This window comes from Orcinus orca, chromosome 2 (assembly GCF_937001465.1).
Source record: "Orcinus orca chromosome 2, mOrcOrc1.1, whole genome shotgun sequence".
NCBI classification, from domain to species: domain Eukaryota; kingdom Metazoa; phylum Chordata; class Mammalia; order Artiodactyla; family Delphinidae; genus Orcinus; species Orcinus orca.
Genome location: NC_064560.1, coordinates 117,865,901 through 117,888,241, shown reverse-complemented (window position 1 = coordinate 117,888,241; position 22,341 = coordinate 117,865,901). Strand labels below are relative to the sequence as shown.

At 41.3% G+C, this 22,341-nt stretch overlaps 1 protein-coding gene and 1 long non-coding RNA gene across 6 annotated transcripts in view; one reads left to right on the top strand and one right to left on the bottom strand.

Moving 5' to 3' along the window:
• EIF2AK4 (eukaryotic translation initiation factor 2 alpha kinase 4) overlaps window positions 1–22,341 on the top strand; it is a 115,688-nt gene that overhangs the window by 49,190 nt on the left and 44,157 nt on the right. For all 5 annotated transcript variants that reach the window (XM_049705510.1, XM_049705509.1, XM_049705511.1 and 2 more), the window contains 8 exons: window positions 134–291; window positions 11,170–11,603; window positions 12,460–12,529; window positions 15,030–15,113; window positions 16,879–17,001; window positions 18,870–18,974; window positions 20,837–20,894; window positions 21,838–21,917. In XM_049705510.1, coding sequence (XP_049561467.1) covers window positions 134–291; window positions 11,170–11,603; window positions 12,460–12,529; window positions 15,030–15,113; window positions 16,879–17,001; window positions 18,870–18,974; window positions 20,837–20,894; window positions 21,838–21,917 — 1,112 coding nt within the window. The remainder of the gene's footprint in view (window positions 1–133; window positions 292–11,169; window positions 11,604–12,459; window positions 12,530–15,029; window positions 15,114–16,878; window positions 17,002–18,869; window positions 18,975–20,836; window positions 20,895–21,837; window positions 21,918–22,341) is intronic.
• The window catches only part of LOC125963412 (uncharacterized), a 57,383-nt gene that overhangs the window by 4,289 nt on the left and 30,753 nt on the right, over window positions 1–22,341 (bottom strand). The window lies entirely within an intron of this gene.

The window sequence follows — 22,341 nt, the reverse complement described above, 5'->3', positions numbered from 1 at the left end:
TGCAGGTAAGAGGTACTTTTTAAAACTCCCTGGTTGGGGCCCTTTCCTCCCCTGCTTGCATGGTCGTTGGATGTTGCCGCTCTTCCTCTATTTTTAAAGCCTCAGTTGCCTCTTACCTTTTGTTTTATCTCAGATTCTGGAGGACAAGATTACGTGGAGACTGTTATTCCCAGCAACCAGCTACCCAGTGCTGCGTTCTTCAGTGAGACACAGAGACAATTTTCCCGCTACTTCATTGAGTTTGAAGAATTACAGCTTCTTGGCAAAGGAGCTTTTGGAGCTGTCATCAAGGTGCGATACATAGTTGTCGCCAGTTCCTTTTAAAGCTCTTTCCCTGTTCCATTTCTGCATACTTAAGGACTTCTGTTTTGAGAGTAGGGAGGGAAGTGAATATGACCATTTGAAACGATAATCTTCCCCTTCGTGGAGTTAAAGGCTTTATTTAAAGTTACACTAGACACATTAAGAACACATCATTCCTCTTCCCTTGCTTGATGTAGTGCGTTAACGTGAAAACCACATGATTATAACTGCACTTCACGTTGAATTAAGACCTCTGCATGAAGAACCTTTTTGTGTGCTTTGGTTTAGAAAGAAAATTGGACTCTTTTTCTCCCATTTGCTTTTACAATTGCTGTAGCTAAGAGGGTTACAGGGTTAGAAAAGAGATGGAATTCAAACTGAGAAATGGCCCCAGATGGTCTTGATGGCTTTTATTATCGAGCTATTACTGAGCTGGAAAACTAGTGATGTGTTATTTTTTTGTTGTTGTTTGTTTCTCTGTAAGGATTTTTTAAAAAAAATTTTTAACATCTTTATTGGAGTATAACTGCTTTACAATGGTGTGTTAGTTTCTGCTTTATAACAGAGTGAATCAGTTATACATATACATATATCCCCATATCTCTTCCCTCTTGCATCTCCCTCCCTCCCACCCTCTCTATCCCACCCCTCTAGGTGGTCACAAAGCACCGAGCTGATCTCCCTGTGCTATGCGGCTGCTTCCCACTAGCTATCTATTTTACATTTGGTAGTGTATATATGTCCGTGCCACTCTCTCACTTTGTCCCATCTTACCCTTCCCCGTCCCCGTATCCTCAAGTCCATTCTCTAGTAGGTCTGCGTCTTTATTCCCGTCTTGCCCCTAGGTTCTTCATGACCATTTTTTTTTGTTTTTTAGATTCCATATATATTTGTTAGCATACAGTATTTGTTTTTCTCTTTCTGACTTACTTCACTCTGTATGACAGACTATAGGTCCATCCACCTCACTACAAATAACTCAATTTCATTTCTTTTTATGGCTGAGTAATATTCCATTGTATAAATGTGCCACATCTTTTTTATCCATTCATCTGTTGATGGACACTTAGGTTGCTTCCATGTCCTGGCTATTGTAAATAGAGCTGCAATGAACATTGTGGTACATGACTCTTTATGAATTATGGTTTTCTCAGGGTATATGCCCAGTAGTGGGATTGCTGGGTCGTATGGTAGTTCTAATTTTAGTTTTTAAGGAACCTCCATACTGTTCTCCATAGTGGCTGTATCAGTTTACATTCCCACCAACAGTGCAAGAGGGTTCTTCCCTTTTCCCCACACCCTCTCCAGCATTTACTGTGTGTAGATTTTTTCATGATAGCCATTCTGACTGGTGTGAGATGATATCTCACTGTAGTTTTGATTTGCATTTTTCTAATGATTAATGATGTTGAGCATTCTTTCATGTGTTTGTTGGCAGTCTGTATATCTTCTTTGGAGAAATGTCTATTTAGGTCTTCTGCCCATTTTTGGATTGGGTTGTTTGTTTTTTTGATATTGAGCTGCATGAGCTGCTTGTAAATTTTGGAGATTAATCCTTTGTCAGTTGCTTCATTTAAAAATATTTTCTCCCATTCTGAGAGCTGCCTTTTCATCTTGTTTATGGTTTCCTTTGTTGTGCAAAAGCTATTAAGTTTCATGAGGTCCCATTTGTTAATTTTTGTTTTTATTTCCATTTCTCTAGGAGATGGGTCAAAAAGGATCTTGCTGTGATTTATGTCATAGAGTATTCTGCCTATGTTTTCCTCTAAGAGTTTGATATTGTCTGGCCTTACATTTAGGTTTTTAATCCATTTTGAGTTTATTTTTGTGTATGGTGTTAGGGAGTATTCTAATTTCATTCTTTTACATGTAGCTGTCCAGTTTTCCCAGCACCACTTATTGAAGAGTCTGTCTTTTCTCCACTGTATATTCTTGCCTCCTTTATCAAAGATAAGGTGACCATATGTGCGTGGGTTTATCTCTGGGCTTTCTATCCTGTTCCATTGATCTACATTTCTGTTTTTGTGCCAGTACCATACTGTCTTGATTACTGTAGCTTTGTAGTATAGTCTGAAGTCTGGGAGCCTGATTCCTCCAGCTCTGTTTTTCTTTCTCAAGGTTGCTTTGGCTATTTGGAGTCCTTTGTGTTTCCATACAAATTGTGAAATTTTTTGTTCTAGTTTTGTGGAAAATGCCATTGGTAGTTTGATAGGGATTTCATTGAATCTGTAGATTGCTTTGGGTAGTATAGTCATTTTCACAATGTTGATTCTTCCAATCCAAGAACATGGCATATCTCTCCATCTATTTGTATCATCTTTAATTTCTTTCATCAGTCTCTTATAATTTTCTGCATACAGGCCTTTTGTCTCCTTAAGTAGGTTTATTCCTAGATATTTTATTCTTTTTGTTGCAGTGGTAAATGGGAATGTTTTCTTAATTTCTCTTTCAGATTTTTCATCATTAGTGTATAGGAATGCAAGAGGTTTCTGTGCATTAAGTTTGTATCCTGCAGCTTTACCAAATTCATTGATTAGCTCTAGTTGTTTTCTGGTAGCATCTTTAGGATTCTCTATGTATAGTATCATGTCATCTGCAAACAGTGACAGCTTTACTTCTTCTTTCTGATTTGGATTCCTTTTATTTCTTTTTCTTCTCTGATCGCCGTGGCTAAAACTTCCAAAACTATGTTGAATAATAGTGGTGACAGTGGGCAACCTTGTCTTTTTCCTGATCCTAGTGGAAATGGTTTCAGTTTTTCACCATTGAGAATGATGTTGGCTGTGGGTTTGTCATATATGGCCTTTATTATGTTGAGATAAGTTCCCTCTATGCCTACTTTCTAGAGGGTTTTTATCATAAATGGGTGCTGAATTTTGTCGAAAGCTTTCTCTGCATCTATTGAGATGATCATATGGTTTTTTTCCTTCCATTTGTTAATACAGTGTATCCCATTGATTGATTTGCGTATACTGAAGAATCCTTACATTCCTGGGATAAACCCGACTTGACCATGGTGTATGATCCTTTTAATGTGCTGTTGGATTCTGTTTGCTAGTATTTTGTTGAGGATTTTTACATCTATGTTCATCAGTGATATTGTCCTGTAGTTTTCTTTCTTTGTGACATCTTTGTCTGGATTTGGTATCAGGGTGCTGGTGGCCTCGTAGAATGAGTTTGGGAGTGTTCCTCCCTCTGCTGTATTTTGGAAGAGTTTGAGAAGGATAGGTGTTAGCTCTTCTCTAAATGTTTGATAGAATTTGCCTTTGAAGGCATCTGGTCCTAGGCTTTTGTTTGTTGGAAGATTTTGAATCACAGTTTCAATTTCAGTGCTTGTGATTGGTCTGTTCATATTTTCTATTTCTTCCTGGTTCAGTCTCGGAAGGTTGTGCATTTCTAAGAATTTGTCCGTTTCTTCCAGGTTGTCCATTTTATTGGCATATAGCTGCTTGTAGTAATCTCTCATGATCCTTTGTATTTCTGCAGTATCAGTTGTTACTTCTCCTTTTTCATTTCTAATTCTATTGATTTGAGTCTTCTCCCTTTTTTTCTTGATGAGTCTGGCTAATGGCTTATCAATTTTGTTTATCTTCTCAAAGAACCAGCTTTTAGTTTTATTGATCTTTGCTATCGTTTCCTTCATTTCTTTTTCATTTATTTCTGATCTGATCTTTATGATTTCTTTCCTTCTGCTAACTTTGGGGTTTTTTTCTTCTTTTTTCTCTAATTGCTTTAGGTGTAAGGTTAGGTTGTTTATTTGAGGTGTTTCTTGTTTCTTAAGGTAGGATTGTATTGCTGTAAACTTCCCTCTTAGAACTGCTTTTGCTGCATCCCATAGGTTTTGGGTCGTCGTGTTTTCATTGTCATTTGTTTCTAGGTATTTTTTTATTTCTTCAGTGATCTCTTGGTTATTAAGTAGTGTATTATTTAGCCTCCATGTGTTTCTATTTGTTACAGATTTTTTCCTGTAATTGATATCTAGTCTCATAGCGTTGTGGTCAGAAAAGATACTTGATAGGATTTCAATTTTCTTAAATTTACCAAGACTTGACTTGTGACCCAAGATATGATCTATCCTGGAGAATGTTCCATGAGCACTTGAGAAGAAAGTGTATTCTGTTGGTTTTGGATGGAATGTCCTATAAATATCAATTAACTCCACCTTGTTTAATGTATCATTTAAAGCTTGTGTTTCCTTATTTATTTTCGTTTTGGATGATCTGTCCATTGGTGAAAGTTGTGTGTTAAAGTCCCCTACTATGATTGTGTTACTGTCGATTTCCCCTTTTATGGCTGTTAGTATTTGCCTTATGTATTGAGGGGCTCCTATGTTGGGTGCATAAATATTTACAATTGTTATATCTTCTTCTTGGATTGATCCCTTGATCATTATGTAGTGTCCTTCTTTGTCTCTTTTAATAGTCTTTGTTTTAAAGTCTGTTTTGTCTTATATGAGAATTGCTGCTCCAGCTTTCTTTTGATTTCCATTTGCATGGAATATCTTTTTCCATCCCCTCACCTTCAGTCTGTATGTGTCCCTAGGTCTGAAGTGGGTCTCTTATAGACAGCACATATATGGGTGTTGTTTTTGTATCCATTCAGCAAGCCTGTGTCTTTTGGTTGGAGCATTTAATCCATTTACATTTAAGGTAAATATCAATATGTATCTTCCTATTACCATTTTCTTAATTGTTTTGGGTTTGTTATTGTAGGTCTTTTCCTTCTCTTGTGTTTCCTGCCTAGAGAAGTTCCTTTAGCATTTGTTGTAAAGCGGGTTTGGTGGTGCTGAATTCTCTTAGCTTTTGCTTGTCTGTAAAGGTTTTAATTTCTCTGTCAAATCTGAATGAGATCCTTGCTGGGTAATCTTGGTTGTAGGTTTTTCCCCTTCATCACTTTAAATATGTCCTGCCATTCCCTTCTGGCTTGCAGAGTTTCTGCTGAAAGATCAGCTGTTAACCTTATGTGGATTCCCTTGTATGTTATTTGTTGTTTTTCCCTTGCTGTTTTTAATATTTTTTCTTTGTATTTAATTTTTGATAGTTTGATTAATATGTGCCTTGGTGTGTTTCTCCTTGGATTTATCCTGTATGGGACTCTCTGTATTTCCTGGACTTAACTATTTCCTTTCCTATATTAGTGAAGTTTTTAAACTATAATCTCTTCAAATATTTTCTCAGTCCCTTTCTTTTTGTCTTCTTCTTCTGGGACCCCTATAATGCGAATGTTGGTGTGTTTAATGTTGTCCCAGAGGTCTCTGAGACTGTCCTCAATTCTTTTCATTCTTTTTTCTTTATTCTGCTCTGCAGTAGTTATTTCCACTATTTTATCTTCCAGGTAGCTTATCTGTTCTTCTGCCTCAGTTATTCTGCTATTGATCACTTCTAGAGAATATTTGATTTCATTTACTGTGTTGTTCATCACTGTTTGTTTGCTCTTTAGTTCTTCTAGGTCCTTGTTAAATGTTTCTTGCATTTTGTCTATTCTATTTCCAAGATTATGGATCATCTTTACTATCATTATTCTGAGTTCTTTTTCAGGTAGACTGTCTATTTCCTCTTCATTTTTTAGGTCTCGTGGGTTTTTACCTTCCTCCTTCATCTGCTGTGTGTTTTTCTGTCTTCTCATTTTGCTCAACTTACTGTGTCTGGGGTCTCCTTTTCGCAGGCTGCAGGTTCGTAGTTCCTGTTGTTTTTGGTGTCTGCCCCCAGTGGCTAAGGTTGGTTCAGTGGTTGTGGAGGCTTCCTGGTGGAGGGGAGTAGTGCCTGTGTTCTGGTGGATGAGGCTGGATCTTGTCTTTCTGGTGGGCAGGTCCACGTCTGGTGGTGTGTTTTGGGGTGTCTGTGGCCTTACTATGATTTTAGGCAGCCCCTCTGCTAATGGGTGGGGTTGTGTTCCTGTCTTGCTAGTTGTTTGGCATACGGTGTCCATCACTGTAGCTTGCTGGTCGTTGAGTGGAGGTGGGTCTTGGCGTTGAGATGGAGATCTCTGGGAGATTTTCACTGTTTGGAGCTCAGTGGTCTCTTGTGGACCAATGTCCTGAAGTTGGCTCTCCCACCTCAGAGGCACAGCCCTGACGCCTGCCTGGAGCACCAAGAGCCTGTCATCCACACGGCTCAGAATAAAAGGAAGAAAAAAAGGAAAGAAAGAAGATAAAATAAAATATTAAAGTTATTAAAATAAAACTTATTTTAAAAAATGTTTTTTAAGTAATAAAAGAAAAAAAAGAGGAAAGAAGAGAGCAACCAAAGCACAAAGCAAATCCACTAATGATAACAAGCACTAAAAGCTATACTAAAAAAAAAAAACAAAAAACAGACAGACCAAACCCTAGGACAAATGGTAAAAGCAAAGCTATACAGACAAAATCACACACAGAAACATACACATACATACTCACAAAAAGAGAAAAAGGGGAAAAATATATATTTATATCGTTGCTCCCAAAATCCACCTCCTCGATTTGGAATGATTCATTGTCTATTCAGGTATTCCAGAGATGCAGGGTAAATCAGTTTGATTGTGGAGATTTAATCCGCTGCTCCCGAGGCTGCTGGGAGAGATTTCCCTTTCTCTTCTTTGTTCACACATCTCCCGGGGTTCAGCTTTGGATTTGGACCCGCCTCTGCGTGTAGGTTGCCTGAGGGCGTCTGTTCTTCACTCAGACAGGACAGGGTTAAAGAAGCAGCTGATTGGGGGCTCTGGCTCACTCAGGCTGGAGGGGAGGGAGGGTTACGGAGTGCGGGGCGAGAGGCCAGTATGACATTGCAGCAGCCTGAGGTGTGCCGTGTGTTCTCCCGGGGAAGTTGTCCCTGGATCACGGGACCCTGGCCATGCCGGGCTGCACAGGCTCCCGGGAGAGGAGGTGTGGATAGTGACCGGTGCTCACACGCAGGGTTCTTCGTGGCTGCAGCAGCAGCCTTAGCGTCTCTTGCCCGTCTCTGGGGTCCGCGCTGTTAGCTGTGGCTCGTGCCCGTCTCTGGAGCTCTTTTAAGCAGTGCTCTTAATCCCCTCTCCTCGCGCACCAGGAAACAAAGAGGCAAGAAAAAGTCTCTTGCCTCTTCGGCAGCTCCAGACTTTTCCCCGGACTCCCTCCCGCCTAGCCATGGTGCACTAACCCCCTGCAGGCTGTGTTCACACAGCCAACCCCAGTCCTCTCCCGGGGATCCCACCGAAACCCACGCCTCAGCTCCCAGCCCCCGCCCGCCCCAGCGGGTGAGCAGACAAGCCTCTCGGGCTGGTGAGTGCTGGTCGGCTCCGATCCTCTGTGCGGCAATCTTTCCGCTTTGCCCTCCGCACCCCTGTTGCTGCGCTCTCCTCCGTGGCACCGAAGCTCCCCCCTCCGCCACCCACAGTCTCTGCCCGCGAAGGGGCTTCCTAGTGTGTGGAAACCTTTCCTCCTTCACAGCTCCCTCCCACTGGTGCAGGTCCCGTCTCTATTCTTTTGTCTCTGTTTTTTCTTTTGTCCTGCCCAGGTACGTGGAGAGTTTCTTGCCTTTTGGGAGGTCTGAGTTCTTCTGCCAGCGTTTAGTAGGTGTTCTGTAGGAGTTGTTCCACATGTAGATGTATTTCTGATGTATTTGTGTGGAGGAAGGTAATTCCACGCCATCCTGGAGCTGCTCCGTGATGCATTATTAAGGTGTGCTGCTGTTAGGCCTTCCCTTACTTATTCCAGGCTATTTGGGCAACTTTTATTATCATCTGCCCCTTAAGAGAGAGTTTTCAACTCTTTCTGTGTAATTTAAGTATTTTGTTTGAATTTAAGAGTCTCAGATTACTGTTATCAAATCCATATGAGATATGTCATCTTACCCATAAGAAAGTAGCGCATGGGCTTCCCTGGTGGTGCAGTGGTTGAGAGGCCACCTGCCAATGCAGGGGACACGGGTTCGTGCTCTGGTCCGGGAGGATCCCACATGCCATGGAGCGGCTGGGCCCGTGAGCCATGGCCGCTGAGCCTGTGCGTCCAGAGCCTGTGCTCCGCAACGGGAGAGGCCACAACAGTTAGAGGCCCACGTACCGCAAAAACAAAACAAAACAAAACAAAAACAAAAAAAGAAAGTAGCGCACCATGAATAGGGCATGAGTCTGTTTCGGATTCTGAGAGTATTATTAGGAAGCATTACCTGTATCACTGTGGAAGGCCTTTTACATTGAAAAAAGAATTACATTAGTTTTTCTACAGAAAGACAAACTTAAGCAGGTTTTCCAAAAGAAAGTCGTAATATCATGGGAAATTTTCAACTTTCTTCTTGAAAGTATAGCTATTATGTTTAGGTAATTAAATAGGTCTACCTTGGGCAGACAGATATCCTGATCAGGTAATCATAGTTATCTTTAAGAGGAGTGGATGATTGAAGTTTATATTGTCCCTTTATAATTTTGATCAACTCCTTTAACTTTAATTTTAGATTCTTGAATTCCAAACATGATCAAACTTCATTTCCTTTCAAGTACTTAAAACTGATTAGTAAGCTCATATAACAAAAACATCTTAGTAACTTAATCCCCCATGTTTTTCCTGTGGTTTCTCCCTGTGAGAACCCAACAGTCCTCACACCCCATCTCTATTTTCAGGTTAAGGTAGGGCCATCTCCTCAGAGATCTGGAATTTCATTAGCAATTGGACCCATTACTGTTAATGCACCTTTGCAATTTAGTAAATGAATTCCTAGGAGTTCTAGTGTAGCAAGCCCCACACCCCAGTCAGTGACACATAGTGTTACCAAACCAAAATTGGGTCAGCTCACCCACTCACAGTAAAGCCAACTTACTGACACTAGGATTTGATAGAGGATTTTGCAGCATTTATTGCAGGCACCAAGCAAGGAGTACGGGCAGCTAATAACCAAGAGACCCAAACTCCCCAGTGGATTCCAGGGAAGCATTTTTAAAGGCAAGGTGAGGGAGAGAGTTGCAGGGTGCATGATCAGCTCGTGTACCATTCTTTGATTGGGTGACGGTGAGGTAAGAGGGTGGTGTCACGGGGCTTAACATCATCAGTTAAGATGTTAACTGGAACCAGACCGGTTCCAGCCAGTCTGGGGGCTACATGCTCATGCTCCTCATGCAGTTAGATTCTTCTATCTGGTGGAGGTTTTAGTTTTAGTATCTGTAAAACAACTCAGGGACATGCATCAGACATGTTATCTATGTCCTTCAGGAAAGAACTAAAGATTCTGTGACTGTTATATGGCTGATTCGCTTTTTAAATTGTTACCAATTCTCCTGGCCCAACTGCTATTTTTTTGTCACTACATGTTCACATTCTTTCAGTCATTATTGAGCAGCCTTTTGTGACTCGGGAGGCCTGGGAGAATAAAGCTTTTCTACAAACAAGACACAGGCAGAGGACATGGTGGGCGATTTGTCCTGGGAAGGCCCCATAGGGTCCTGCTTGGTTACAATAGCATATGTGATAGGTACTGAGATATGAGGTTGAAAGACAGTGCCAAAACTTCCCCACAGTCCTCCACTCTATTAACGTGGCAGTAAAAGAACACACGGCTGTCATTTTTTTGGAGCACATTTCCTATTTGCGGCTGTGTGCCAGGTGTCTCGTGAACCTTGTCGTTTAATCTCATGACATTCTTATGAAATAGGTATTATCCCATTTTGCAGATGAGGGAACCGATGCTGAGAGAAGTTATGTCATTTGCCTGAGGTCACATACATCACTAAGACATTTCAGCCAGCATTCAGACTGACACCCGTTTTACTCAAAAATGTACTTTGTACCACTATTTCTGTACCCCCAAAAAGATAATCTGAAGCTCACTTTTATAGTATTCCTTTCTCATTCCTAAAAGTAGTTTTTGGCATAGAAGCCTATGAGCCAAATAAGAGAATGATGCTCTCTTTTGTAACCAACTAGTTTCTCCCTCTGCGATGGGCAAGTTGTTAGTTTCCATCACTTCAGTTGCCCTGCATGGTTGGAACTGGAAGGTTCAGAAAACAAAATTTTATAAAAAATACTTCAGTCGACCCAATTGCATAGCAAAACTGCCCGGGATAAGGATGCCTCTATGTAAAATACGGAGATTTGGCCTTTGAAACATTTTCTTGTATTTTTCTTGTGTTTTGCTTTTATTCTCAATTGTATTGTTCTGGTTTCCTTACATAACATCAGTTGTAAATCTTCAATCTTAGTAATAAAATCGATGGGCAGTAATTGTGTTAATGCCAATTACTTTATTTACTGAACACCTTTCTCTGTGACACCTTGATACAGGTGCTTTACTCACATCATTTCATTTAATCCTCACAGTCGCCTTTGAGGTAAGGGAAGTGGCATAAATGCCATTTTATAGATTAAAAAATCGAGTTTCAAGGAAATTAAGTCATTTGCCCAAGTTCTTTATAAGTTGAGAATTAGAGTTTGCATGCAGGTTGTTAAAACTGTTGCTTAGTTTGTGTTTGGTGACTTTAAGTTTAAAAAAACAAGTGGAGAGAAACTAAAATCACCTTCTAAAAATTTACACTGAGTTTGGAAAATAATTTTTTAAAAACAAGGTTAAAAAAGCAACAAGGTTTACTTGGAAATTTAGATAGCAGATGTAATATTGGGAAAGCAGGGATATAATTGTCAATAAAATGAATGATTAAAATGGAGATTATGTTTTCCCCAGAGTCTCTTAGCAGGCTCTATACATTTAGCTTGGGGTGAAATGTTTTCTGTTTTTGGCAGTCACGACTTTCTTCAGCTTAAGAACTTCAGACACGTGGTCCTCGACTGTAGCTGTGGGTTCTGACTCAGAACTCGGGGTTCTCCTTGGGAGGGGATGGGCTGACACGGTAGGAATGCCAGTCGGTACAGGGTTTGGAGTGGCTGACCTGCCGGACCCCTCTCCTTTCTCCTTCGTGCGGCAGGTGCAGAACAAGCTGGACGGCTGCTGCTACGCGGTGAAGCGCATCCCCATCAACCCGGCCAGCAGGCACTTCCGCAGGATCAAGGGCGAGGTGACGCTGCTGTCGCGCCTGCACCACGAGAACATCGTGCGCTACTACAACGCCTGGATCGAGAGGCACGAGCGGCCGGCGGGCCCCGCGACGCCGCCCCCAGACGCGGGGCCCCAGGCCCTGGATGGGCGAGCCTTGCCCCGACTGCCCATCGGCGACAGCGACACGGACGGCCCGGGCAGCGTGGAGGCGGCCGCGCCGCCGCCCATCCTCAGCAGCTCGGTGGAGTGGAGCACATCGGCTGAGCGCTCGGGCAGCGCCCGCTTCCCCGCCGCCGGCCCGGACTCCAGCAGCGACGAGGATGACGACGAGGAGCACGACGGCGTCTTCTCACAGTCCTTCCTGTAAGAGTTCCCGGGCGCTGCTGGCTCATCCCCGCCAAGCCCTGGCCGGGGAAGGGGAGGGACTTGGTTAGAAATCCAGTCCTGTGGACTATGATGAAATACATGTATATGCAACTCAGTTTTAGAGAGTAACCAAATTCAGTCCAGGGGTTTTTCCCCTCTAATATCTTCAAGAGATCTCCAAAATCCAAGCCCTGGAGGAAGGAAAAATAGAGACTTCTTCCAGTCCCTCCTCTTAATACATTTAATAGGATTTTTAAAAGAGCATTCTTTTTAGATAAGGGCTTCTGACTCTGTGGAGTATAAAGGAACTAATTTGGAGTCTTGACATAGGACCTACTGCAGTTCTAAAAAGGGTTACCAAACCAGTAATTATGATCCTAAAATAAAGTTTAACGCATCTCAGGGCTTCCCTGGTGGCGCAGTGGTTGAGAATCTGCCTGCCAAGGCAGGGGACACGGGTTCGAGCCCTGGTCCAGGAAGATCCCACATGCCACGGAGCGGCTGGGCCCGTGAGCCACAATTACTGAGCCTGCACGTCCGGAGCCTGTGCTCCGCAACAAGAGAGGCCACAATAGTGAGAGGCCCGCGCACCGTGATGCAGAGTGGCCCCCGCTTGCCACAACTAGAGAAAGCCCTTGCACAGAAACGAAGACCCAACACAGCTATAAATAAATAAATTAATTAATTAAAAAGATGTTAATAAAGTTTAACGCATCTCAGAATCCACCCTGGTCATTTACATTCATGTTTTATTTCATTGTATCCATTTGGATACAGTTTATCATAACTCTGAGCTATTGAATTGTAACAGGGAATTTGGTTTCTTTAGTCTTTCTCTCTTTCTCTTTTTAAGACCTGCTTCAGATTCTGACAGTGATATCATCTTTGACAATGAAGATGAGAACAGTAAAAGTCAGAATCAGGTAAATATATAAATAGAAGTTACACCTTTTTATTCTTCATGGGATGGGTACATAAGCAAATGTTTGATGTTATAAACCTCAGGTAAAATAGTAAAGCCTTAATCTGATATGCAGATATAGAAACTGTCGATTTTGAAACATGATTTTTTAAAATAAGCTACTCATAGGGTTACTTATAGGTCTTAATTTATCCACATAATAAAAAGAGAAGAATAAATTGACATACTGGGTTTTTTTTGTTTTATTTTGCTTTTAGTGAAAACCACTTCCTAGAGGATTTTAGGAAACATTATGTGGTTGGGGATGAGGGTTGAATGCAAATTAATTGAGTAACTAAACAGCCTAATTGTGGAGTTATGTAGGTCTCTCTCACATCAATTAATCTTGATGACTTACTCTCATAAACCATCCTCTGGAACAGTGTTTTAACACTGTGGGTTATGATCCTGTAATGGGTTATGAAATCAGTTTCAAGGGTTACAACCAGCTTCATTTTATTTTATTTTTATTTTTTTAATTTATTTTTTTCATTTTATTTTTTAATGCTGTAGAGAAGAGTAAAGAATACCAAAATGTGTCACACTAGTAAAGGTAAACTCTCTTCGTAGAACTTGTCTCTTATGAGTATATGTATTAGGTGTAATATAAAATACAACATGGTCTGAAAGATTTGAGAAACGCTGCTCTAAGCCTTGGATCCCACTCAATTCTGTATATTCCTGCATCTAGGCCAGCAGAGCCCCTCAGTGCTGATGGCTTGGAGTCGGTGTGAAGCTTTGTAATTTCCAGGGCTGTCAGTTATTGCTAGAGAAACCTTCTGCAGCTGGGGATTGGATGCAGTGACTTTACTACCAGGCATAAAAATATAATTACAAGCAGGGTGCATTCATAGCAGATAAAAAGAAGTCTAGGGCTTCCCTGGTGGCGCAGTGGTTGAGAGTCCGCCTGCAGATGCGGGGGACGCGGGTTCGTGCCCTGGTCCGGGAGGATCCCATGTGCCACGGAGCGGCTGGGCCCATGAGCCATGGCCACTGGGCCTGGCACATCCGGGGCCTGTGCTCTGCAACGGGAGAGGCCACAACAGTGAGAGGCCCGCGTACCGCAAAAAAAAAAAAAAAAAAGTCTACACATAGACTGTCTTAGATAAGCAGTTAAACGGGTTTGAATGAGGTTTGAATGCTTTAGCCAGCACTTTTTTTTTGGCTGCGCCGAGCAGTATGCAGGATCTTAGTTCCCCAACCAGGGATCGAATCTGTGCCTCCTGCAGTGGAAACACGGAGTCTTAACCATTGGATTGCCAGGGAAGTCCCAGCATTTTTTAAAAGTACTTCCCTTTTCTATTAAAATCCCCTTAACCCCTGAGGAAGTTTAAGGAATAATAGCACAAGTAGTCTAACTGCTTTGGTTTTAGCATTAGTTATGCATATAATCATTATGGGGGCACCAAATTTACAATTCTGGTTTTTCTCAATTAAGGGAGATATCCCATGGGCATTCTAATTGATGGGTAGAAGCCTCTAAGAGATTAACAATCTTGTACAGATAATCCCCAGAATAAATAAATGATTCAAGAGTAGAACTGAGGGAATTCCCTGGCTGTCCAGTGGTTAGGACTCTTGAGGTTTCACTATGGACGGCCCGGGTTCAATCCCTGATCGGGGAACTAAGATCCCACAAGCTACGCAGTGTGGCCAAAAAAAAAAAAAAGTAGAATTTGATTGTTTCCAGAGCAGTTTTTTTCCTTCAATAAAGATAAAATGTTGAAAAAATGTTTCCACACAAAAAATGCAAATCAGAAACAGTCAAATGCTACCTAATGCTTTCCCATACTTGGAGGTAGGAGGGAGTATTTAAATATGTCTATTAGAAGAAGAAGGAATTTTTTTTTAAGGGACATGAGTTAGAAAAACAGCTGTAGGGGACTGGCAGACTAACCATGTGGAAAAGTAGTGTAGAGGATCGGTCACCCTAAGTGTCAGCTGGGTGGTGGTTCTTCAGTGCTGTAGCCGAGGGCAGTGTGCCGTCTGGTAATGTGATCACATTTAAATTGTTTTAGCTAAAGATGGATTTCTCATCTTCTGTTTCCAAAGTAAGTCTACCATCAAAGGTAGGCATTCCAATAAAACTGAAGTCTTAAAATATTAGCCTGTGTACATTCTACCCTTCTTATCCATAGAAAGATAGCAAGTGGTGAGAAGGAATTGACTTAGAGCCTTTCTGTGGATTACCTTTAATACCCACCTGTTTCCTATTGTCCCCATCATTGTTCTGTACAGTAACAGACCCGTAAACTGTGCATTAGATTCTGGTATTGGCAAAATTGCCTTTTAAATGCTGTAAGCATCTAAAGGACAGTAGTTGTTGTTCTGCTCACTCACCTTCCCTCTAAGGCAGCAGGATAGCTATTTGTGTGGTAGGGGCAGGAACAAAAGACTTGGTGGTGGTGATCTTGTTTCATTTCAGCCTCATTTTGAGCTCTCGTGTGTTCCTCTTGGGTTAGGATGAAGATTGCAATGGAAAGAACAGTTGCCATGAAAGTGAGCCACCGGCAACCACTGAGGCTGTGCACTACCTCTACATCCAGGTGAGGCCCTGGCATGCAGCTCAGTGACCCGGCAACTCCCAGTAGTATGCTGGTGGGTAGGTTTTGGGAGATGAGAGCAAGAGAGCGAGCAAAGAGGGCTCATCGCACTGCCAAAGATTAATTGGCCAGAGAGGATTATAGCAGGGAGGCCCTTTCCCCCTGCCTTGAACCCATGCTCTCCTGTACCGTAGCAGGAGATGGCACAGGGCAGTGGTTCCAGCTCTGGACTTAACTTAGGCTGTGTAAGTTTACATCCTGGATCCACCGGTCACAGCTTTGTGAGCTCAGGCACGGTTCTTCAGCATTCTGTGTCCCAGGTTCCCCACCTATAAATGAAACAGTAGCAGTTACCTCAATGGCTTGTGAAGAATAAACAAAATAACATGTGTGAAGTAATTAGAACCCACCTGAGTTCCATAAGCGCTAGACTGTGCATGGACAGAAACTCTACTTTGTCCAACAAGTCAAATCTGGACAAGCAAGGTACGAGGCACATACATCCTCGTGTGTACAGAAGAAACACCCACCTGGTTTTAGGAAAGTGGCTTGTCCTGGAACCCCTGAGGGACAGGAGAACCAGTTCCAGTGGGGCATTGCTAAAGGGAAGCTTATAGGCTTTGTCCTGCTCACACTTCCGAGGGGCGCATTCTGGACAGTGGTGAGCTCAGCCAGCAGAGGGACAGCCACAAACCAAAGCGGAAAACTTGCCTCTGGCCCAAGTGAACAGGACCGTGAGTCATTATTAGTGTTTTCAGTCACATCTGCAAGGAGGCAGATCTTTAAATGTGAGATACAGTACTATGCCCAAGAAGGAGCCCTCAGACAAGTGTAACGTTTCAAAAGAGTCTAGTTAGGTGGTTGCTTTCCTGGGGTTACAGCGGGTTTTACGTTTTCCCTAAACATAAACCACTTACACACATGATAAAGCATTCGTCCCCCAAACCGCTAACTGTTGAGTATCTACTACATGCCATTATGCTGTAAACAGTTACAGTGAGACAGAAATACCTAGCAGAGGTACGTGAGGTGTGGTAGGATCTTGGTGTGGGAGGCCTGGAGGATGAGTCAGAGTTTGTAGATGTTATTCTGAGCATGAGAGGATATTCCTCTCATTTAAAATGACATGTTCCTCTCTTTGAAAACCAGAAAGTCCTTCTTCGTGAGAAATCTCAACTGTGGCACTGGTTTGAAACATAGGCTAGTTTCATAAATCAAATGCTGCATGTTGCTCTAAGGTTTAAATGATATTGCATTGTTTTCTGATAGATTAATACACTTAAGAAGGATGAGATAGAGCCCTTTCTTAAATGTTGTGATATTTACAATGTTTTGCTCTAGACTTGAAGGTCATTGTCATTAATTTAACATGCAAATGAGAAAGGCTAATGACATCATTGGATTATTAATTAGCCCTTCTTGGAAATTTGGGTTTGGAAACAACCTTGTAAAACAAAAAATACACTTTTACTTAATTCTAAGTGTTTTCATATTATATGTGACAAGGATTTTAAAGTCTTATTTTTTTAATGCACAATAATATAAAAAATAAAAATGATTTTGTTGGGGTGCTAAGATTATGCATATTTCTTCCCAATTTTTTTTAATACTGTTGGTTTCTTTTTTTAATTAAAAAAATAAGCCTTTTCCATAAGTATTTAAAATCCATGGTACACGTTTTAAAATGGGGGATTACATTAATTGCCATTGTCCTCCTTAATTGAAACTCTGTATCATCAAATCCTGCCTGGTTTGTTCTTGTCCATAGATGGAGTACTGTGAAAAGAGCACTTTACGTGACACAATTGACCAGGGACTATATCGAGACACCGTCAGGCTCTGGAGGCTTTTCCGAGAGATTCTGGATGGATTGGCTTATATCCATGAAAAAGTAAGCTTTGCAGTATTTTATATCTGAAAAACTTACGTTTACATAAAATTTATAACAAAATCAAATATTGTGAGATTTGAGAAAACCTAAAATAGAGGGAAAATTATGGGTATGTTGAAATAATCTATTTTTATAGGAAATAGAACATACCAAAAGACAAGAAATAGTATAAAGCATCAAAGTTCAAAGAAAGCATTGAAGGATAGAAGAGGGGTCAGCAAACTATAGCCCATGGGTCAAATCTAACTCCCTACCTGCTTCTGTTCAGCCTGTGAGCTAAGACTGGCCCTTACATTTTTAAATGGTTGTAAAAAATTGAAAGAAGGGTAATATTTCATGATACCTGAAAATTCTATGAAATTCAAATGTGTCCATAAATAACATTGTATTGGAAGAGGGCCATACCAGTTTATGTGTTGCCTGTGGCTGTTCTTTGTGCTGCACTGTGGAGTTGAGTAGTTGTGGCAGAGACTGTGCGGCCCATAAAGCCTAAAAGATTTACTATCTGGCCCTTTACAGAAAAAGTTTGCCAGCCTGCGGGTTAGGTGGAAATAATTGAACATGTATGGAACATGAGGATGATTCCTTGAGTGGTTTAGATAAAGTGAGAGTGTGATTAATACCTGCCAGGATATGTGATTCTGACTCAGTGCTACCTTTCCTAGGAACATGGGAAAATTAGAAAGTCATCTAGCAAGGGTAGAGATGAGACTAACATAGTTTGCCGCATGTATAAAATGTCACTGTAAAGCTAGAAATTGTCATCATGATGTAAACGCTAATGGACCTAGCTTCAAGATGAAACACTGCTTACGTTTTAAAAATGGGATTGTCTAATGTGTTAGTGTAAATACGTTTTTTTCCTTTGCCTCAATTTTCTTTAACCTTAAATTATTTATACTGTACCATATTTAGTAAAAAGCCAGGACTATAATTTACAGATGTCTAGTTTATAAATGATTTGGTGGAAGTGGAATTTGCAAGGTTGGACATAAAAATGGGCTCTAATGAAGGTCATTAGAACTCTATTACTGTGCTAGCATCCTGGGGTCCTAGAACCGTGCTCTGTGCGCTGTCTTCCTTGCCATCTAATCTGCTCAGTACCCGCCAACCATTTGTTGGGTGTCTAACACCGCCAAACCTAGAAATAGAGAAAGGCACAGTGTATGACAAACCCCATACTTGAGAGGGACTTCCTGTTTTTTTGAGGGAGCCGAAATTTACCTTCATGTAACAGTAAGAGAGATCACACCATCCAGTGTTTTTATTACATTTATTTCCTGTATTATAGTACCGGAAGCAGTAAGCATGCTGAGGATGCTATTAGGAAGGGGAGAAAGTAGTGTTCACGTAACAAGAAATCATTGAGCACTTACCTGGTATGCTGGGAATGCAAAGTTGAATTATTAGAATTACTGTGGAAGTCTTCATGAATGAGTTGGTACTTGTAAATATTGGTACAATTCCAATGAGTGGAGAAAAGCCTGGGCAGGGCAGGTAGCCTGAAGAAATGAGTAGAAGAGGGAATGAAAACGGTGTGTATCTCCCTGACCAGAGCAAGGGTTTTGTGATGCAGTAGAGAGAAAGATCATTGTGAACCTGATAGACAGGGGTCTTGGATGCCAAAGGGAACCGTTTGGATTGGACCTGATAAGGACCACCAGCAGGTAGATTGGGAGAGGGTGGCAAGGTCATTGGCAGGACGTTTGGGAGGCATTGCAGAGGTCAGACAGCCTGGACTAGCATGGTCTGCAGGAGAAGACCTCATCCAATTTTCATCACTAGGTTGGCCTTTCAAATGAGGAAACAGGTATGATATAAGTTATGTTTGGGAAAAAATTGTTGGTTTCTTTGCTCTTTTCCATCAGGGAATGATTCACCGAGATTTGAAGCCTGTCAACATTTTTTTGGATTCTGATGACCACGTAAAAATAGGTGATTTTGGTTTAGCGACAGACCATCTAGCCTTTGCTGTGAGTATTTTTTTGATTCAAGTGTGCCTGAAAATGGACCCATGTGCCTTAATTATCCTGTCTTCTAACATTCTCATGACTATGAGTTCCCTGAACTCTGCTGTGTAGTCCCCAGGAAAGTATACAAGTCTGAAGGGGCAGCTGCAAACGATCCTGCAGGCTTTGAAATTGTGAATACGTTTTAGTGAGTGCGTTCCACTTGAGAGACATAAAATTACTAGTTTGTGGGTGATGTTTAGGTCAAAGGCATGAAATACTTTATGAAACGTTTTGGTCTACCATGCCAGGCACTGGGCTAGATGCTTTACACCCGATGGGCTTTTAGTTAGCTTAAGGAAATAAGGCTCAAAAACCATAAAACTTCAGAAGAATGAGTTCTAGACAACATAAATCAGAAGGTATTAATGCTCTTCTTCACAACACTGTAGAGTAGTTGTTAAACATACAAAGCTAAAATAATGTGAAGTGAGAGAAATAGTCATATAAGACTTAAAAACAGGAGAAATTTTGCATATGGTTACGAGGATCAAGGAGGGCTGTATAAAGAAAACAGCATTTCAGATGAGCCTTAAAGGATGGGTGGGAGTCCAGTAGGCTGAGATTGAGGGCAGGGCATGGTGACACCAGGGTAGGGGCTTCCCGAGAGAAAGAACAGCATAAGCAAAGGCCCTGGGGTAAGCAGATGTGATTGTTGAAGGCCAGCATGTTGTCTGGTTGGTTGAAACTATGAGGTGTAGGGGAGCAGTGAGAGAAGATGCTTGAAGGTTGGGGATTCTTGGAGGTGTCAGGCCTTGAGTGCTGGGGGAAGCGTTTTACTTAACATCATAAGCCAGAGATTAGGCACCAAAATCTGTGGTAAATGCAGTTAATTATAAGGGTGGTCAAAAAAAAGAAACTAGGATTTGGATTAATGGTGAGAAAAACCTCAGGGGTTAAAGTAGAAGGTGAGGTTAGAAGGAGCAGAGAGGGAGGAAATGGAAGGGGGACAGTAAGGACATGGTCCTGACCAGAACACTGGGGAATTTGAAGAGTGCTAAGACCAAGGAAGGGCTCTATGGGGATTTGATCCCCAAACTAACAAATGTCACTTGATATCTGTAGGCTGTAATAGTAGGGAGGTAGATAAGAGCACAGGTTCTGGAGGCCCACTTCCCTGGGCTAGAACCCTTGGGCAAGTTACTTAACCTCTTAGTATTCTTTCCATAAAATGTGCCTAATACAAGTACCAGCTTCAAAGTTGTCACCAGCATAAAATAAGAATATAGGTAAAGCCCTGGAACATTGCCTGGCTCTACGAGTATTAGAGCTCTTGTTATTGATGGCAGTGCTCGTGATAGGAATCTGTGGAGAGATGTCAGAAAAATAGTGATTTTAGGGGAATGCTGTCACAGAGGTAGTGGAAGAAGGGAGGCTACCTAAGAGGTATTAGCAGTGACAGTGGAACAGATTTGGTGACCAGCCTCTAGGAAAGAAGAGTAAAAATTGACCCAGTGGAAAAATTAGAAAAGTTAGAAAGTGAGTTTGTTGTTATTAATATACCTTTACTCTTCCCAGTAAATAGATTCTGTTTTGGCATTTGAAATACGAAAATAAATTAGTTTAGGTAAGTTTTCAGGGGGTTCTGCCACGAAGGAGTTCTACAGTGAATTGCCCTTCTCCTTGATTTCATTGGGGTTTCCAGTGAGACCTGCATTAGTAGGCTAACTAAACTAAAAAAAAATTTAAAGCTCAGAAAAGCATTATTATAGTTATTTTGGTTTCTGTGTAATATTTTTCAGTCAGTCTTCATTTAGAAATGATAATCCATTCCTGTGAAATAATATAACATTTTAATTTGTTATTTGGCTTACTTGAATTTTTAGGCTGACGGCAAACAAGATGATACATCAGGAGATCACTTGATTAAATCAGACCCTTCAGGTAAATCCAGGAGACTGTATATTTAAGTTGTGTGTTAACAAGCAATCCACAAAATTTCTTTTTTCCTCTTTTATCTTTTTTTAACATACAAAAACTTTACCTATGTAACGTATATAACCTGAGGAGTTTAGAGGTACATACACACCTAAGAAAGCATCACCACAATCTATGCCGTAAACATATCCATCACCTCCAAGTTTCTTCCTGCCCTCTTATTTATTATTACTATTATTATTAATTTTGTGATAAGAACACTTAGCATAAGATCCACCCTCTTAGGAAAATTTCATTTTATTATTGTTTTTTTGGCGGGGAGCGCACCGTGCAGCGTGTGGGAATCTTAGTTCCCCGACCGGGGTTGAAACCCGTGCCCCCTGCAGTGGAAGTGCAGAGTCTTAACCACTGGACCACCAGGGAAGTCCAGGAAAATTTTAAATATGCAGTACAGAATAAGATTTCTCAAAGTGAAACTTTTTTTTCATTTGTAAAGATTTTATTCTAAAGCAAAATATAATTATTCATTAAATTAACAAAATTATGAAAATGCTTTAATTTTTTCCCCTTTTCACTATATAGATTGTTCTTCAGAAGTCTAAGAAATTAGACCTTCAATTAGAATAATTTACTCCTCTGGGTAGGCAGTTATACTTTGACCCCAGGTAGTAATAGGAGGTTGCCTCATGACCTGGACCATCTGGGGTCTTCCTGCCTGGCACTGACCCTTTACCACAGCAAAGCCATCCTGTGTGGAACAAAGTGTGTGGCCATCTACGATTTAGGGTTAATAGCTTGGTGAAATGCATGCTGCTTCTTCGTGTGAATAGTGTAAACAATTAACAGACCATGTCTCTTAAGAAACTTTTTTTGTTTTGTTTTGTTAAAAATTGGCCTTATCTCTAAGTCCTGTTATTGGAAATCCTTCCCTCTGCCTTCTTCCATGCAGGTCATTTGACTGGGATGGTTGGCACTGCTTTATATGTAAGCCCAGAGGTCCAAGGCAGCACCAAATCTGCATATAACCAGGTAAAGAGGAAGGTTTTTGGGGGAAAGGAAAGATCTCAAGAGAGAGATAATAGTAAGAATATCAAGATTACAGCATTTGGGGTTTAGTTACCAGCTGAAATAGTCAGGAACATTCGTTCACTCAATATATATCCACATGTCTATTGAGCGACTGCTCCAAATAGGACACGTGATGCCCAAGGACAGTGACTGAAGCTGGCACTGTTGTTGCCAAGGAGCTTACAGTCCCTCCATCCATCTAAAGCAGATTTGAACTAACTGGTCCTGGGCCAGGCCCCGGGAACACAGGGAACAAGGCAATCAAGTAATAAGACATCTTATTCCAGCCCTCCGGGAGCTTGTCCATTGGTGGATGATGGTGGATGAAACAGACAGTAAACAAAAAATTTTTAAATCACAAACTCTGTAGGAACTAAGAAGAAAG